Source organism: Moschus berezovskii, chromosome 2, assembly GCF_049115385.1.
Source record: "Moschus berezovskii isolate FMDL1 chromosome 2, NW_MosBer_1.0, whole genome shotgun sequence".
Lineage (NCBI taxonomy): Eukaryota > Metazoa > Chordata > Mammalia > Artiodactyla > Moschidae > Moschus > Moschus berezovskii.
Window position 1 is genome coordinate 75,005,547 of NC_142461.1, and position 18,824 is coordinate 75,024,370.

General features: G+C 41.4%; 1 protein-coding gene across 1 annotated transcript in view; it reads left to right on the forward strand.

The window, feature by feature from the left end:
• ACMSD (aminocarboxymuconate semialdehyde decarboxylase) overlaps positions 1-18,824 on the forward strand; it is a 61,696-nt gene that overhangs the window by 15,826 nt on the left and 27,046 nt on the right. The window contains exons 4-8 of the mRNA XM_055398145.2: positions 4,641-4,690; positions 6,030-6,266; positions 10,876-10,969; positions 13,526-13,621; positions 14,742-14,914. Coding sequence (XP_055254120.1) covers positions 4,641-4,690; positions 6,030-6,266; positions 10,876-10,969; positions 13,526-13,621; positions 14,742-14,914 — 650 coding nt within the window. The remainder of the gene's footprint in view (positions 1-4,640; positions 4,691-6,029; positions 6,267-10,875; positions 10,970-13,525; positions 13,622-14,741; positions 14,915-18,824) is intronic.

An 18,824-nucleotide genomic window follows, 5' to 3' on the forward strand; every position in this document is an offset into this window, starting at 1 on the left:
CATGATTTATGTGATGGCAACCTCTGATCCCATTTTCTCCACTGTTCCAGCTTTACTGGGGGAGGGATGGCACCCTCCACTATATGTTTTTAGAGTGTGGATTTAAAATTTAGGTATGTGTGTGTTCAGTTGTGTTTGACTCTTTGAGACCCCATGGACTGTAGCCCGCCAAGCTCCCCTGTCCATGGGATTTCCCAGGCAAGAATATTGGAGGAGGTAGCCATTTCCTTCTCCAGAGGAATCTTCCCAACCCAGGCACTGAACCCAGGTCTCCTGCATTGCAGGCAGATTCTTTACCCTCTGAGCCACCAGGGAAACCCCCAAATTAGGTACACTTGTTTTAAGGTAGAATGCTGTGTTATTGGGGCTTTCTAGGTGGCACTAGTGGTAAAGAACCCTCTTGCACAATACAGGAGATGTAAGAGACTCAGGTTCAATCCCTGGGTCAGGAAGGCCCCCTGGAGGCAGGCATGGCAACCCATTACAGTATTCTTGCCTGGAAAATCCCACGGACAGAGGAGCCTGGAGGGCTACCATCCACACGGTCACAGAGTCAGGCATGACTGGAGCAATGTAGCACACACGCACACATGCTGTATTATCAAAAAGATAAAATCAGTACTTTATTCTTTTAAAAATTTTAAATTCAAATGCATAGTATTTACTTATAGAGCCAATTAAAACAGTAAGAATTAGGGATTTCCCTGGTGAGCCAGTGGTCAGGACTCTGGGTTTCCAGTGCAGGGGTCCTGGGTTCCATTCCTGGTCAGGGAATTAAGATCCCACATGATACGGCATGGCCAAACAAACAAAGTAAATATTAGAATTCACAGATTAAAGATGCCAACTGCTTTCTTAGTTAGAGTCAGGATCCAACTGTTTCTGAAAGTTTGCTTCAGCACAGTACACAGAACATCCCCACGGACACACATGGGGTGGAAGAAGGAGCAGTTACAAAAAAGTAATCATATACTCCGATTATACTCTCCAATAAAACCAATCCAGACATTTGAAAGTGGAGAGTTAAGAAATTTTTGTTTCCTAGCTAAATCAATAACAATTTCTAATAACTGCTTGTATTCCTCTTCCTATATTTAAAAATCAAACAAGTCCCCCCAATTTTAAAGAATTGTGAAAGCCTATCTAAAATATGATATGATGGGTGGGGATGAAAAATAAATAAAATTTAATTTTTAAAATATGGTTTGACAGCCACATTGTGCTTTCACTTGTTATTACCTGGCTGGCTGAGGTAAAGAATTGCCTGGGGTGCTTACTAGGAATTTTTTTCAGGCCCATCCACTGAGTCAGAGTTTCTAACTCAGCCAGCTGGCTCTCCACCAAGGAGAACATTCTCCAACAAGGGCACCCAGCCTTCTGGACACCCATGGGCCATGCCCAAGGGCTGTGATGAGAAACCCCCACAATAACACTGTCAGGTCTAAATGTTAACATCAGTGGTCTATATTTAATCCAGAAAACAAACAGTTCATACACACAAACAAAAGAGTTTGTATCTACCACCTTTATAACCAAAGACAAATGCGTGAGAAGTTCAAATACATACACAGAGATAGTAGGAGACATTTTATTCTAAGGTCGGCACAAATTGAGTTGAACTATCAGCCCCAAAATGAGCAGGCAGTCTCTGGCAACTCTAAGCTAGATGGGCTTCCCCGGTGGCGCTAGTGGTAAAGGACCCATCTGCCATTGAAGGAGACATAAGAGATCCCTGGGTTGGGAAGATCCCCTGGAGGAAGGCATGGCAACCCACTCCAGTATCCTTGTCTGGAGAATCTCATGGACAGGGTAGCTTGGCAGGCTACAGTTCATTGGGTTGCAAAGAGTGGGACACAACTAAAGCAACTTAGCATGCACACACCCATGCACGCACTCTAGGCCAGATATTGCTTTATAGATTTTTTAAAATAATTAAAAGTATGTCTAAATTGCATTGACATTGAACTTTGTGGGAAGCCTGAAGCACCTCTATAGGCCATTCAGATAAAATGGTACATATGTCCCTGTTCTTGAACAGGGATGGGAGGGGCATTGGAGAGAGAACTGGCTTCCCAGACTGATCACAGAGCCCAAGCTGAACCAGAGCCCCCAGCTCTCAAGGGGAAAACTAGTGGAAATGACTAGTGTCAGAACCACTGTTCAAGACTGCAGTTTAGATAAAGAATGTCCCCTTTGGTTTTGGTTGTGTGTTTCATTCCATGGCTATCCTTAAGAGAACAGTCATGGCTAACCCTTGCTGAGCATTTATTTTGTTTCCAGACATTGTTCTCAACACCCAACATGTATTAAGTCAATTTCTATAACAACTATAGGAGGTAGCAACTATTATTATACCCATTTTACAGATGAAGAAACTTATGGACAGAGGTTAAGCAATCTGTCCAAGATTACATAACTTATAGGGGGCAAAACAGGGATTTGAACCCAGGCAGTCTGGCCACAAGGGCTCAACAGTGTATCCTTCTGCCTCTGCCAAGGTAAGAAAATAAAATGATAAAGGCACAACACAGAAGATCTCAGCATACCATGCCATTTTCACAGGGAGACAAATGTAATTGGTAGCTCCTGGGTTGCTTCATCACAATATGTGGCAGGCATTATTGTACCTATTCCTACCTGAGGGATGCAAAGAGTTTAAACGATTTGCTTGGGAACACACAGCAGTAAATGGTAGAGCTGGGACTGTACTTGGGACTGTCTCTCTCATTCCATCACTCTTCCAAGAGAGCTTTTCCCAAGCCTCCCTCAGGATAAGAATTGCTTGAGGTGCTTACTAGTAATTTTTTTCAGGCCCCGTCCATTAAGTCAGAGTTTCTAAAGGAAGGCCTCTGAATTCGTTTTTATGATGTCACTTCTCTCCACCCCTGGCCTCTGTCCACTTTACTCAAGGTAAAGTGGTAAATCTGGGGAATGCTGTGCTATGCCAAACTTTTAAACACCTGATTGTTTGTTTTTTAAATATCAGTTCTAATTGGATTAGACTTGTTTTTTCCCCTCTCAATTCCCAGAGACTAAAGAATAGTTATCCAAATAAACCAGCACACAAATAATGCAATTTACTATGTTAATATGAAATACAGTGACAAGTGATGGCTACTGGGGTGTAGGGAAGGACCAAGCTGGACAGGAGCCTCATCCCACCACTGGCAGGCCATGTGACCTTAGATCCAATCTATAAAGTGGAGAAATTAAACGGAATAATGTAAGCAAAAGCATTTGTGTAAAATGTGAAGATTTTACAGTTGAAAGGGACTTGTCTGTTGCAAACTAATCAATGGACACAAATCCTATCTGTGGCAATGTTTAACGATGCTCTGTTATCAAAAGCTGTAGGGTCGAGTCCTCAGTAAACAATGATTTATTTTTTCATATACGGGTATGTTCAACACGCCAGGCACTATTCTGGACACTAGGGATGGGACGTAGACAAGCAGGCTCATGTAGTGTTTATGATCAAGTAAGGAATGCACAGAATAAACAACTAACTACAGTCATGACAGACTGTAACAAGTAGCAGAACATTAAAAGAACAGAACAGTGGGATAGAGAATGCATGGAGTTAGGGAAAGCCTCTCCAAGGATCTGATGTTTGAACAAAGATCTGGGGGTGAAAAGGAGCACATCCTGTGATGAACCAAAAGAAGAGCATTCCAGGCAGATGGAATAGCCATGCAAAGGCCCTGGGGCAGGAAAGAGCTCCAAAGAACAGGCAGGAGGCAAATGAAGGTCAATGTGATCAGGAGAGACTGTGTGGAGCCTTATACCATGTTCAAGTCTGGATTTTACTCTAAGTGTGATTTTACTCTAAAAGTACTTGGAAGTTTTGAATAATAGAGTGACTTGATCTAAGTTTTAACACTTACTCTGGCTTCCAAGTGGAGAACAAACTGTAAGAGGACAAGAGTGATGGTAGGAGACCAGCTTGGAGGCTTCTGCAGCAGTCCCCATAGGAAATGCTGGTGGCTTGGACCAGGCAGTGGCAAGAGATGGGGAGAGGTGAGTGCATAAAAGGAACTGGAGTAGAGCAAACAGGACTTGCCATTGGGTTGGATGTGGGTATGAGGGAAAGAGGTCCCATCCTTGGTTTGGCAACATCTCTTCCAATACCCCAGCTCCCGGAGTGTGACTATCAGAGAGTTTAGGCATCCTGGATGCTGGAATCTGGAACCACACTGAGGGCCTCATTCTGGGCATTCCAGACAGTGGGACTCTACCCAGACTCACTTAGGAGATGAATTACAGGGCCAGGAAGGTGACTGAGAAATATACTCTGTCATGCATGACCTAATATGAAACACCTTAAAAAAAACTGATGGGGAAACACCTCACTTAAATACAACTTCACAGTTGTTGAAATAACCTTTGAAAAACAGGCATTTTAGTTTTTCTTCAATGATCTCATTTTTGCTTAGCCTTTCCTCCTCCTCTTAGGACTGAGGCTGAGGGATGAGGGAAGCCTAGGTCAGAGGCCCTGAGAGAAGGAGACAGGGAAGACACAGTGAGGGAGGGGAGAGCAGAAGGAAGGTGGGATGGAGACTTGCTAGGCTCCAAGGCCCTGGGAAATGCAGGGGTGCCCGGGTCATTCTTCTTACTGACTTTGCCTTTGTGTCTGTGTCTAGGAGTGACTGTGCAAGCCCTTTCCACGGTTCCCGTCATGTTTAGCTACTGGGTGAGTGTGAAATCTCAATCCAACTCCTTGGTGAGCAAAGGCTCACATCCAGTTCCCTAGCAAGCAGACAGATGCCTCGAGTCTTGACATTGCCCACCCAACTCTCCTTTAGAGATCAGCAGGGCCCCTCACACTTGCACTGTTCTCTCCCAGGCCTATCTTCCTAGTCATGTCTTTGCTCTAGAACTCCATAGTCCAGTATGGTAGCCAATAGCTGCATGTTACTATGTAACTTGAATTGTATTTCCACTAGATAGCACAATTTTAGACTCAATCTTAATCTCCATCAGAACGACCTATTGACTCATTCCTGCCAAGCAAGGGTCAGTAACTGACAAGCCAGTTTATTCTAAAGTGGTAAAGATTTTGAGGTGATAGGAGTGATGATGATGGCCTAATATGTTGCCTCTCCCATGAAAATACATACAATTCGAAACAGGATTCCTTGAGTTAAATGTCTTTCCCCAAGTGATTAAATCTTGAGTGCTAAAAGTTTCAGGCATGATGGCAAGCCTGCAAAACGACACTTTTGTAAGTAGTTGGAGGTACACTAAGTACCCACTCAACCAAATAAATATTCAAGCATGTGGTGATTTAAGGAGCATTGGAAATAGCACCTGTTCTCACCTCCTCCACCTATGCTCATAATTCCAGTATTAGTGATTCAATACTTATCTGTTCCTATGATGAAATTCACCACTTAAAATAAAAATACCCTAAGACCTCAAGATACTGAATTTACCTGATTGGGTGCTATTCTAACTGGACAACTGGCATTTCTGGAGAGTACCAAATTCTTAGCAGTGGGGTGGGATGATGTTGAAAAGAAAGAAAGGAAGGAGGGAGAGTTAGGAGAACAGAAAGCAAACTTTGCCTGCATCAGCATCTTGCTAACTCTTTTGAGTGTCACCGCCAACAGGAAGGACAAGGAGAAAGGGATAGGAGAGGTTCATGAGAAGCCTGACATCCCCAAGGAGGTGTGATAAGGAGGTGCCCTGATATCCGGCTCAGTTCTTGGTATGGGTAGGGGGGAGCCCTGCAGGCTCCTATCTGGGTGGGTGGATGGTCTGCCCTCATTCTATGTCTAGAGTAGGATTCCAGGCCTTGATTACATCAGTTTTCTAATTAATCAGCAATATGCTAGCAGTTTTCTTTACCTTGGTAATGACTGGCTTCTGGGTCTTCTGTGGCCAAGTGCCTATCTCAAACTGTGCTTCAGGTTTATGAGGTGTAAAGCCACTGGGAGGGACAAATGACTGAGCCCAGAGGAGTTGCTGAGCAGAGTAAATATCTAAAGTAGGTTTTGAACCATGTGCTTTCCCTTGCCTGTCTCCACCAGGCTAAACCTCAGGACACTTTAGACCTGTGCCAGCTTCTGAACAACGACCTAGCTGCCACCATTGCGAGCCACCCCAGGAGGTTTGTTGGTCTGGGGACGTTGCCCATGCAGGCCCCTGAGCTGGCGGTTAAGGAGATGGAGCGCTGTGTGAAGAAGCTGGGCTTTCCCGGGGTTCAGATCGGCTCCCACATCAACGAGTGGGACCTGAACGCCCAGGAACTCTTCCCAGTGTACGCTGTGAGTATGAGGTGCCCACTCAGCCAACGTGGAGCAGGCACTGTGCTGGGTGTTCATGGGATGGAGAAATGCCTGATACATGCTGGATGCAGGGGGAATGTGGAAAGAGCTCCCCACAGGAAGGGCCATCCTACTAGAAAAGGAACAAGTGAAAATGCTTCCCAGGTCAGCCTTAAGTTAACTCAGTGAAACCTCTCTTCTTTTGAGCCCTCTTGCTCTCCTTTTAAAGTTTAATTTGGAATAAATTAGATAACCAACAAGGACCTACTATAAAGCACAGGGAACTCTGCTCAATATTCTGTAATAACCTAAATGGGGAAAGAATTTGAAAAAGAATAGATACATGTATATGTGTAAACAAATCACTTTGCTATACACTTGAAACACAACATAGTTAATCAACTATGCTCCAATATAAAATAATTTTTTTTTAATTTAAATAAAGAGGTTTCATTTGGAAGCCAAATTATTACCCACATCACAGTCACTGTGCAAAAGGATCAGGTTAAAGACAGGCCCCAAAGTATTTACTTTTGCTTTGGAAAAAATTCTTATCATTTTTCAAAATTATGAAGTAATCCAATTGTGGAAAATATAGAAAAGTATAAGGAGAAAAATAACTATACATAAAATTTTAAAAAAGCAACAAGGATTTACTGTACAGCACAGGGAATTAAACCCAATACCTTGTAATAACCCATAATGGAAAATAATCTGCAAAAAAAATAAATAACTATGCTGTACATCTGGAACTAACACACTATTGTGAATCAACTATATTTTAAATAAATAAGAAAACAAAAATAACCCATAATTCTGCAACCCAAAGATGATTAACCATGGTTAATAGTACATTTATCTTTTTATATGCATACATTTGCGTATTTTATCTTTTACTGGAATTGGAATTCTATTATACACGTGATTTTATAGTCTAATTGAGAATTTCTAACCTCAGTGAAAATTCTCTCAATGTGTTACTTAAAATAATGGCATAGTATTGCAATATGTCTTGTTTTATTTAACCGACTCTCAATTAAGATACTTTTTAAACCATATATTTTTTAAATGGAGTATAATGAAAATATGCAACAAAAATATACCATCACAATGTTAATACTTGATGATACTAGATAGTAAACGTATAGCTGTTCATTGTACTACTGTTTATAACTTTTTATATTTGAAACACTGCATAATAAAATATATCTTCAAAAACACAGTGCCAGCCATTTCTGAAATATCCAGCAAAAGAATCCACAATCTCATGGTCCTCTCTACTTTGGGAGGTTCTTTCTGTACCTAAATCTGCTTTCTTTAATTTCAGAATTCAAGATGCATAATTCTTACTTCCCTCCTAGAATTACAATATTATCATTTTCAGTTATTTTCATTGTAAATGCAAAATCTTCAGCAATGAATTAAGTAGATGTTGGTGGACCCATCAGGTACTATAATCACTGATCGTTTATTTCATTTATTATTTATTGAGGTCTGACTATATGCAGGATGTTTTCCATGTCTGTGCCTATGGACACTGCCCACCAGTTGGGGGACTGCCTGTTAAATTGCCTCCTAATAACCTGAAAGAGTTAATGCTCCTCTAAATATTGAACTCCCAGAAGATTATTGGCTGCAGTGGCTGAACTGATCCAGCGAATGTTTTCTAGAAACTTTAATGAGCTCTGAAAAGAGGATTTATATACTTGTGTATAAAATTGTTTCAGCACAGTGTGAGCAAGCCTTCAGCTATAAGTCATTTTATTATTCATTGGACTTAGCTTTATGAATTACTAAGGTGCTCAGAAAGCAACAGCAGCCAGTTGGGGTCCAAATAGATATTTTCATTTATGTGATTAGTTCAATTAATCATTCTAACTAGGCTGTTTTGGGGTCTGCCAGTCTCTGTGGGGATTCAAGAAAGCATCCTGGCCCCATTTGACTTGTGATGTTCTGGGGTTGACAGCACATTTGTTTGATTAGCAAGACTTGCCAGCCTCACACTAACTTGCTGAAACAAACGATAGGAGTTTCTGTGAGCCAAACTGGCTTTGTCATTGTGAGGTCAGCCATAGCTCCAGAGCACCTGATTGTCCCCCTAATCTCCTAGACCACTCTTCTCAGTGAAGGAACCCAACAACATGCTCACATCAGTTTTCAGGTATAAAAATGACTTTGTTGTATGAGGTGGAGTGGTAGTGGAAAACTGCCTACCATTTATTAGCCAGAAGACCTCAGTAACTTACTTAGCCTCTATCTGCCTTAGTTTCCCTCTCTGTAAAATGGGAATAATAAAAAGTACTCATCTCCTAAAGGATTAAGCTAGTTAACAATTGTGAAATTGCTATATATAATACATATATAAATGTGTGTGTGCTAAGTCTAGTCAGTCATGTCCAACTCTATGCAACCCTATCAACTATAGCCCACCAGGCTCCTCTGTCCACGGGATTCTCCAGGCAAGAATACTGGAGTGGGCAGCCATTCCCTTCTCCAGGGGATACTCCCAACCCAGAGATCAAACCAGCATCTCTTATGACTCCTGCCTTGTCAGGCAGGTTCTTTACCACTAGCGCCACCTGGAAGCCCATATATAATATATATTATATATAAAATATACTATATATATATAACAGTTCAAAAGCATCAATTCTTCGGCACTCAGCTTTCTTTACAGTCCAACTCTCACATCCATACATGACCACTGGAAAAACCATAGCCTTAACTAGACAGACCTTTGTTGACAAAGTAATGTCTCTGCTTTTTAATATGCTATCTAGGTTGGTCATAACTTTCCCTCCAAGGAGTAAGTGTCTTTTAATTTCATGGCTACAATCACCATCTGCAGTGATCTTGGAGCCCAGAGAAATAAAGTCAGCCACTGTTTCCCCATCTATTTGCCATGAAGTGATGGGACCAGATGCCATGATCTTCGTTTTCTGAATGTTGAGCTTTAAGCCAACTTTTTCACTCTCCTCTTTCACTTTCATCAAGAGGCTCTTTAGTTCTTCTTCACTTTCTGCCATAAGGGTAGTGTCATCTGCATATCTCAGGTTATTGATATTTCTCCCGGCAATCTTGGTTCCAGCTTGTGCTTCCTCCAGCCTAGCATTCCTCATGACGTACTTTGCATATAAGTTAAATAAGCAGGGTGACAATATACAGCCTTGACGTACTCCTTTTCCTATTTGAAACCAGTCTGTTGTTCCATGTCTAGTTCTAACTGTTGCTTCCTGACCTGCATATAGGTTTCTCAAGAGGCAGGTCAGGTGGTCTGGTATTCCCATCTCTTTCAGAATTTTCCACAGTTTATTGTGATCCTTTTGGCACACAGTAAGTGCTCAATAAATTTGGAGTTATCATGATTTTGAAGGTGTAATATTTTTATATTCTCTACAATGTCTCATATGCCAAAGGTGATCAAAAATATGTGTTAATTTTAACCGAATAGAAATGAACCATCACAGTTACACAGAATGAAGTTTTATCCTCATGAAGAGTGAAATCCCACCAAGATACCATGATCATGTGCCTTTATCAAGCACAAACCATCCCAAGAAGTTGATACACTCCAGCCTGCATCCACTAGTAGAAACCAACTAGCTCCTCTCCCTTCAAAAGATTTATATCTCTTCCACTCCCCAGAACTTGTTGAATTAGAAGTCCTTTCTTCAATCTACACTTTGCCTGCCACTTTCAGAATCACCTGTTGTCCCAGGACTATTTCTCCATCTTGAAAATGCTTATGCACACGAGTCACATTGCATCAGCCTGGTTGGCCCAAATGTTTATATGGAGACGTAGGATGAATCATCCCAGCACCTTAATATATTTGGAAAAGAAATACTCCAAGGAAATTTGTTTTGAACCATGGCAAGCCACTAATATTAAAAACCTGTTGAGAGAACTTTTTCTAATCAAACGTTGTGTTAAATAAGAGTCATGCCCTCCAGATGGTATTTCCAGTTCCCAAAAGGTCCTGGAGCAGTTTTGCTCATGACATTCTTTTCAGTACCTGCTTCGCTGCAGCACTAAGAGTTCTTCCCTTTCTCAAGTCATCTCGCTCACAGCAGCTCAGCTATGGTCCTGAGGCTTTGTGAGTGCCTGTGGATCCCAGAAATTCCCACCTAATGTCAGACTCGGAGAGGCCAGATGATATAGGTCAGGCCAACTTGCTCCAGGACAGTCATGAGCCCCTGGCTCCCAGCCCATCAATTCCTCACTTTCCACATCATTGGGTTTCCAGGAGGGGCAGAGGAGGGAACACTCCAACTATGACTCCAATGATACAATCTGAGCAATCCTTCTGAAAGAGTGGACCAAACAGGAACCAGCAGGTGAAATTTCCTTGGCATTTGAGGTGTGAGATCAATCCTTGAACGTTTTGCCAATGCTATTTTTAATTCTAACCAACACCTTTGTTAATTCTAAGTGTTCTTTTTAGTTAGTTTTTCAATGATTCTGTTTTATAAATCAGAAATAAAACTTCAAAAATAGTTTATTTATTCAGATCAATATAGACCCAGAGAAAAGCAATACCCTAAAATAGTGCCCTATATTTGCTGGCTCATCCCAATAACCCCCTTACCCTCTGATTGCTTCTTTGAAGGAGGCTGAAAGGCTGAACTGTTCCCTATTTGTGCACCCTTGGGACATGCAGATGGACGGACGGATGGCCAAATACTGGTTCCCTTGGCTCATAGGTTCGTGTCAGCTTGTGATGTGGAAAAGAGAGTCAAGCCCTTGGTGTTTTCCAATTATCTATGGATGCTATTATGTCAAAGAGAGAAAATACGAATAATTGACAGGATTGTGAGTTATTGAGTTCTTATTGCTGTATGTATTATCTCATTTAATTTTTTTTAATTGAAGTACAGTTGATTTATAATGTTCCAAGTGCACAGCAGAGTGATTTAGTTAGGTTACTTCATTTAATTTTAATCTTATTCACATAAAACTTTATGAGGTTGACATTATAATAGCCTTTTTTTTTTTTGCCATGCCACATAGCTTGAGGGATCTTAGTTCCCCAACCAGGGATCAAACTCATGCTCCTTTTATGAAGAAACTCAGGATCCTAACCACCTAACCGCCAGAGAATTCCCTAAAATATCTATTTTAAAGATGAAGAAACTGAGTCTCAAAGTGGTTAGGTAAGCTGTGCAAGTCACATAGTTAAAAAGCGAAAAAGCAAATCTGTCTGACTCCAAAGCTACCTCACTACACAGACTCCCAAAAAGTCTCTGAAAAAAAGCAGCCATGCCTATCTAATAGATTTTTTAGAAGCCAGTGATAGCATCAGCCTTTACAAATGAGAACCCTGGAACTGTGAGTAGAAGGTCAACTTCCCCCATCGAAGGACCAGGCTTTCAAGCTCCCTGTTACACGCTCTTCCCCACCTGTACTGTTCACCCATGGTTCCACCTGAGGATAAGAGGAAAGACCTCTACTAAGAAAAAGAGACGAGATCTCTACTAGGCCTACCAGTCTCAGAATAAGAGTTGGTCTGGATTCTCTTTCTGCCCTGACATTTTATGCCCCTGTTATTGCTTTCAGAGACCAACAAATTTAGTAAGGCAGTTTCCTCCCCATCACCCACCAAATTCTTGAGCAGCAGTTAGAAGAGATAACATAAGAAGCCCCAGTGCTCTGCAGCTTCAAAGAAAATCTCTTCCCAATTCACACAACACACTTTGACAAGTCCCACAAACATATCTGTATTGCAACTTCCCACAGGAAAAACAAAGGAGAGCATTTACACAGAGGATCATCTCATAACTTATTTTGCAACACAAATATATATTGATCCTTTCCAGCATGTCAGGCCCTGTAGCTGGCACTAAGGATATACCAGGCACAGACAAAACATCTGCCCTTCTGAAGTCAGAGGTGACAAACAAGTCCACAGGTCATAAACAAGCAGACTGCTTTCAGTATTTTATTCTGGATGTAAATGCAGTCTTTAACAGATTGGAGAATTCCCAGCAGGGAAGGGTCGTGACCCAATTCACATTATAAATATTCCACTTTGGCTCCTATATGGACAATGTATGTGGGGTTACTGTCCACGTGTGATGCTACTCATCCTCCCACTGGAGGGAAACTCTGACCACAAACTACTCCCAGATAGAGATGAATACATCATGCTTCCAGAATTCTTAAGTGGTTAAGGATTGAGGGAGCCAGAGGCCTCTCTGTCCATGGAACAGTGACAGGCCTAAGGCAGGATGAGCAACCAGTAAAGCCTCATTCAGCAGCCAGAGAGTCAGCTTCTCCAGAAGGCCCAGGGCTCAGTCACAGAGCCCCCAGAGAGTTCTTCTTCTTTTTTTTTTTTTTAACATGAAACATGCTCTTTACTAATGACCCCATAGACTGTAGCCAACCAGGCTCCTCTGTCCATGGGATTTTCCAAGCAAGAACACTGGAGTGGGTTGTCATTTACTTCTTCACCCCAAAGAGTTCTTAATCACAGACTGAAAAACAGTCATCTGGAAATATTGCCCAGATTGACTCCATGGACGTGAAACAATCAGGTGTGGACCAGCTGCCTCTTTAGAAGCACAAAGCACTTGAAATCATTCATTTTAATCCAGTTACTTTCAACCTCAGCTCTAAGGGGGCAGCAAAGATTTGGCAGAAATATTAATATTAGTTGATACTTTCTGAGCACTCACTAACTGGCAAGAACTAACCATTATGATCCCCATTTTACAGATGAGGAAAACGGAAACACAGGGAGGCAATTCACATTTGCTGAGTACCTATAATGTGAAGTTCTGGCCAAGAACTTTCCCAATATCATCTTTGCAAGGCCTTTCATAGCCTTGCAAGATGGGCAGTACTGTCGCCATTTCACAGGTGAAGAACTCCAGACTCAAGGGCATTATATCAGTTTCAAAGGCCAAGAAGCAAAAAAAAAGTGAAAGAAGAAGGGGTCAGCCTAGACTCACTGTACTCTGCTTGACCCCCTGAATCCAAAATGGAAGCTGGAAGAATCAAGGCAAAAGCCAGGTCCTCTCGCTCCTTGACTATTCTAGCCATTAGATGACTTCACTTGCAAGTGGCAAATAGGGAGTGTCCCATTGTTTCTGCTTGCCAAAGTCATAGCCTGCATAAAACCAAGCCATGCTGGGGCACAGGGAAACTGTGTTTCTCAGCACTGACAATTACAGTAAGGTGCTATTCCCCTGCCATTAGCATCACTGAACTTCTTGCTTGTGGTGACAATCCCTATACATCATGACTGTTTCCTCTTCCAGGAATGCCAGCTGAGACCACTGCAGCCATCTGTTCCATGATCATGGGTGGAGTGTTTGAGAAGTTTCCTAAACTGAAAGTGTGCTTTGCACATGGAGGTAAGACCCTATCTGTATTGGTCAGCTTGGGCTGCCAGAACAAAATATGACCACAGTCTGGGCAGCTTAAACCACAGAAATGTGTCTTCTCAGAGTTGTGGATTTCCAGGATCAAGGTGCCAGCAGGGTTGGGTTTTGGTGAGACTCTTTTCCTGGATTCCAGAAGGCTGCCTTACTATGTCCTCACCTGTCCTTTTCTGTGTGTGTTCACAGGAAGAGAGAGAGAGAGAGTTTAAGTGTGTCTTCCTCTTCTTACGAGGACCAGTCCAAGCTTATGACCTCATTTAACCTTAATTATCTCAGTAAAGGCCTTATCTACAGATACAGTCACATTGGGGATCAGGGACACAATTTTGGAGGGATACAATTTGGTCCTTCTAGTCACTGTTCTAGTTATAAAATATATGCTGTTTCAAGGACCGAATTCCACTTTTGCAGACAAATTTAGTTTGGCTGGCACAGTTTACTCGATTTTGCTTTGGTTTTTATTTAAATGTCTCTTGTTAGACCATAAGCTCTCCAGTTTGCAATAGTCTTTACCATTCACTATTGTTTAGAAATAGGCCTGTTTCATTCCTTTACATTTCCTGCTTGGTCCCTATAGGTAAATGAGTTTGGAACTCTTGGTTACATACACACAATATCCAACTGTACATACTGTTCTCTAACCTGCTTTTCCTTCTCATCAGCATATAGAGACATCTTTCAATGTCAGTGAGTACAGATCATCATCATTTTTGATGGTTGTATGTATAGCAATATGTTTTATGGATATGCCATCATTATTTAAATATTTCCCAACTGATAGGTTGCCTCTGTATTTTTCTATCATAAGACATTTCATTTTAAAAATCTTGACCACATATCTTTACACACTTGGATGTAAAATGCATCTCCCTGGGATGCATTCCTTAAATCTGAATTTCTATATGAGTTAACTTCATTCTATATTCCTGCTCCTTTATTCTGGGTCATCTCTCAGCATTTGGAACCCCGTAGGTCCTCTATAAATGTAGTTAACTAGCTGGGCTATAGGAACTTCTCCTTGCATACAACATGAGGATTGAAAAGAATCCTTTTCAAGTAACACTAGCCTCTCAGGAATGCGTTTTACTTGCAGGTGGTTCCTTCCCCTTCACAGTTGGAAGGATCTCCCATGGATTCAGCATGCGTCCCGATCTGTGTGCACAGGACAATCCAACCAACCCAAAGAAATACCTTGGTTCCTTTTATACAGACTCCTTGGTTCATGATCCTCTGGCCCTCAAGCTGTTAACAGATGTCATAGGAAAGGTAAGCCAGAACTGCTATTCAGATAACTTACGGGGAGTAGATTGCAGGATCAGCAACCAGTTGCCTGGTCTCTCTCCATAAAAAGGGTATGGGGGAAGAGGCATTAGAAGAAAAAAGAGGGACATTAAATTATGGAATTAGGTTTGCTCACACGGGGTATCCTATCCAGAATCTCCTTCAACACAGACCATGTGTCACCAGGAAACCATCATGGATGTATGCCAGGGAAATCCCAGATAACCCACATGACTGGTAGCTCCCCAGATAAGTTCCTCTTCCTATGGTCACCTGTGTAGTGATCTTAAGGAAGTGACATATCATGATGAGGTAAGCAGGAAAAAGCCACCAGTTTTGAAGTCAAATACACCTGAATTAAAATCCTGGCTCCACGTCTTACGAATTAGGTAAAGTGTGACTCTGTCAGGTGGTGCTGGTGGTAAAGAATCCTCATGCTAATTCAGGAAACATAAGAGATGTAGGTTCAGTGTCTGGGTTGGCAAGATCCCCTGAAGGAGGGCATGGCAACCCACTCCAATGTTCTTTCCTGGAGAATCCCATGGACAGAAGGATCTGGCAGGCTACAAGTCCATGGGGTCACAAAGAGTCAGACATGACTGAAGAGACTTAGCATTCATGCACAGAACTCTAACTGTCCTCATCCGCTAAATGAAGGAAACTGGAACATTAAAGTGAGGGGATGGCACTGGTCAGGGAGGCAAGGGAAGATGATGAAGCGTCTTAGGCACTATTTGAAATGTTTCTCTGGCCTTTGTTTTGAAAACAATTCTCTCGTTTGGCCAAAAAGATCACCAAGGTAGTGCTTTTACATCTCACAAGAGAAAGTCCTTCCTCTATTGTGGTCTGCTAGCAGCTCTCCTGTTGATGGTATCTACATATTTGAAGACTGGCAATGTGGTACTTGGATTGAGAGTAGATTCCGAGTCATCTACAATCTTGTTTAGCAGAGAAAGAGATCCACTATTTGAAAGCTGCAAGTAGTGTTCTATCTCCAGAATGGAGACTGCATCTCACTTTAAAGCTAACTGTTTCTCTGGCTTGAGAAACTCACTAGAATAAAAATGTTGAACATTCTGGTTTGGGAATAAATTATGTGACTGAGCTCTGTTTCTGAGCCTTCTGGCTTTTCCATTGCCCCTGCTGAAATGGAAACTTAGCTAGTTGTGACTTCTGATTATTACTGGTTTTGACAAAGGGGCTATGGGCAGGTGTATAAGTAGGAAACTACAAAAAGAAGAAACTGAAAGATACTGTGAGCTCTGAACTTCAGGCAACAGAGGACAGGGACTAGGAAAGTGACGTGGAATTGGGGAAAGGCTCATTCTCACTACCTCCCATCAAGCAGAGTATCCCTGGTACCTGACAATGGCAACTTCAGGAAAATACACCCTCAGCAAATATTAACACAACATTATTTGATGTGTTTGACATAAAATGTGACCATCTTATGAGGAATATCATTAGCACCTTTAAACAGAATTCAGGGCAATATACATTGGCCAGGAGGTCACAGCAGAAGAGGAAGAATATGGAAAATGCCTTGTGGTAACCAGTGGATAGATTAGTTAGTAAGTACATCCCTATTATGGACTCTTAGAAAAACTCAGAGGGGACTTTGCAAAATTGCAAAGGTGCATTCAAACTGTGAAGACTTGAGCCACAGAAATGTGGGCATCAAAAGCAAATGTGACCTCATTTTACGTGACTTCACATGCTGGTGAATCTAGGACACAGAGGAAGTATGTATTAATAATTTAGGATTCTATTTAAAATATTAATGTTTCTTTATTTTAGTTATATTCACATTAGCAAAATCTTTCAAAAACAATCCCCAAACCAGAACAGCTAAGGAAAGTCCTAGCATGACAGCCAGTCTAGACAGAAACTGTCCAAATTAGAGCTAGAGGAGGGAGGTTAGAGCTGCTGAGCTGTGGAGGGAGGTCCAGGACAGATACAATGAAATGGACAGATTATTTGATGTGTTTGACTTTGAAACAATGATCACCTGGCATTCAACAGATATAGTTATGCATTAGGAACAAACAAGCTGTATGTATATAGAAAATATAGCAGATGAAACAAAAGGAAAGAATGGATGGATTACTTGATGTGTTTGAATTTGAAACAATGATCACCAGCCAGGCATTCAACAGATCTCTTAATGCATTAGGAACAAACAAGCTGTACATATATAAAAAATACAACAAATGAAACAAAGGAAATAACTGCAAGAAAACAAACATCCATACAAAGACAGATAGTCACTGCATACTACTTGACTCAACAGTGAATAATATTTATATTTCTAGTGTAAGTATTAAGCATTAACTTAACTGAAAATTATAATTCTACTAGGAAAATGGAGGAGGGAAGTTGGGGTAAGAAATTCTCCATGATCATAATGGGAAGTCAGTAAATACTCTCTAAAGCTAAAAAATCAAGAAACAATATTATAATCTTTTTATTGGATCTTTTAGGGTGATTATCAGAAGATTCATGTTAAAAGGTAGAAGAGTCTGCTTTCAGCAACAAGAGCTGGGAAAGTGGACCCAAGACTGTATTTTATAAGAAAGACATTAATATTTGATTGTTTAACGATGTATTAAACATAGTTAAAAAACCTTCTCTGGTGGCTCAGACAATAAAGAATCTGCCTGTAATCCAGGAGACCCAGGTTCAATTCCTGGGTCAGGAAGATCCCCTGGAGAAGGAAATGGCAACCCACTCTAGTATTCTTGCCTGGAAAATCCCATGGACAGAGAAGCCTGGCGGGCTACAGTCCAGGGAGTTGAAAAGAATCAGATATGACTGAGCAACTAACACTTTCACTTTCAGTTAACTATGTATAGGTGTTATTTTGATAAGTCAAAATTCTAAATAATACCTTAAGGATAAATAGACACATGTCATATATACACCAAAACCATTTATTGCACCCCTACTACTTCTAAAGTACCCTCCAAACAGAAGACTTAAATGACATAATCTCTTAGCTTCCTCCTATCTCTAAAACTCTTTGCTTTCACTCTGTCTACTTATTTTTAAAGACAGATGCAAAGAATACTAGTTATATTTTATTAGTCTATCACTGTGAAAAATATGAAAAAATTTATTGCTTCCCAGTTTTAACATGATCAGGGCTTCCCTTGTAGCTCAGCTGGTAAAGAATCTGCCTGCAATGTGGAAGACCTCGGTTCAATCCCTGGGTTGGGAAGATCCCCTGGAGAAGGGAACAGCTACCCACTCCAGTATTCTGGCCCTATGAACTCCATGGTCTGTATAGTCTATGCGGTAGCAAAGAGTCAGACATGACTGACTTTCACTTTCACTTTTAACATGATAATAGAAAATTCACTTTAAATATTTAGGTAGATGGATTTTGATAGGTCTGTTATCCTCTTCTTATGATTGCATCATAATTTTGGCTAGATCCAGTGCTAAGCTGTTTGCTGCAAAAGAAATTGCCCTAACTCAGTGGGTCAAAACAACAATAAACATTTATTATCTCATATGGTCTGTCTGTCTGGCATTTGGGAACAGCTGAGCAGTCTCAGAGTTTCTCACAAGGTTGCAGGCAAGTTGTCAGTCAGAGACGCAGTCACCTGAAGGCTCAACTGGGGATGAAGGATTTATTTTCCAGATGACTTTTATACATTACTGGCACATGGGTGCTGGACTTTGGCAAGAGGCCTCACTTCCTCCTCATCTGGGTCCCTCTAACTCTCCCTCTGGGTCCCTCTAACTCTCCTTAAGTATCCTCACAACATGGCACCTAGCTTTTCTAAAGAATGAATGATCTGAGAGAGAAATGGGTGTGGGACAGGAAAAGAGAGCAAGAGAGAGATGCAGTGTGTACCAGGCAGAAGCTGCCCTTTTATGACCTACCCTCAGA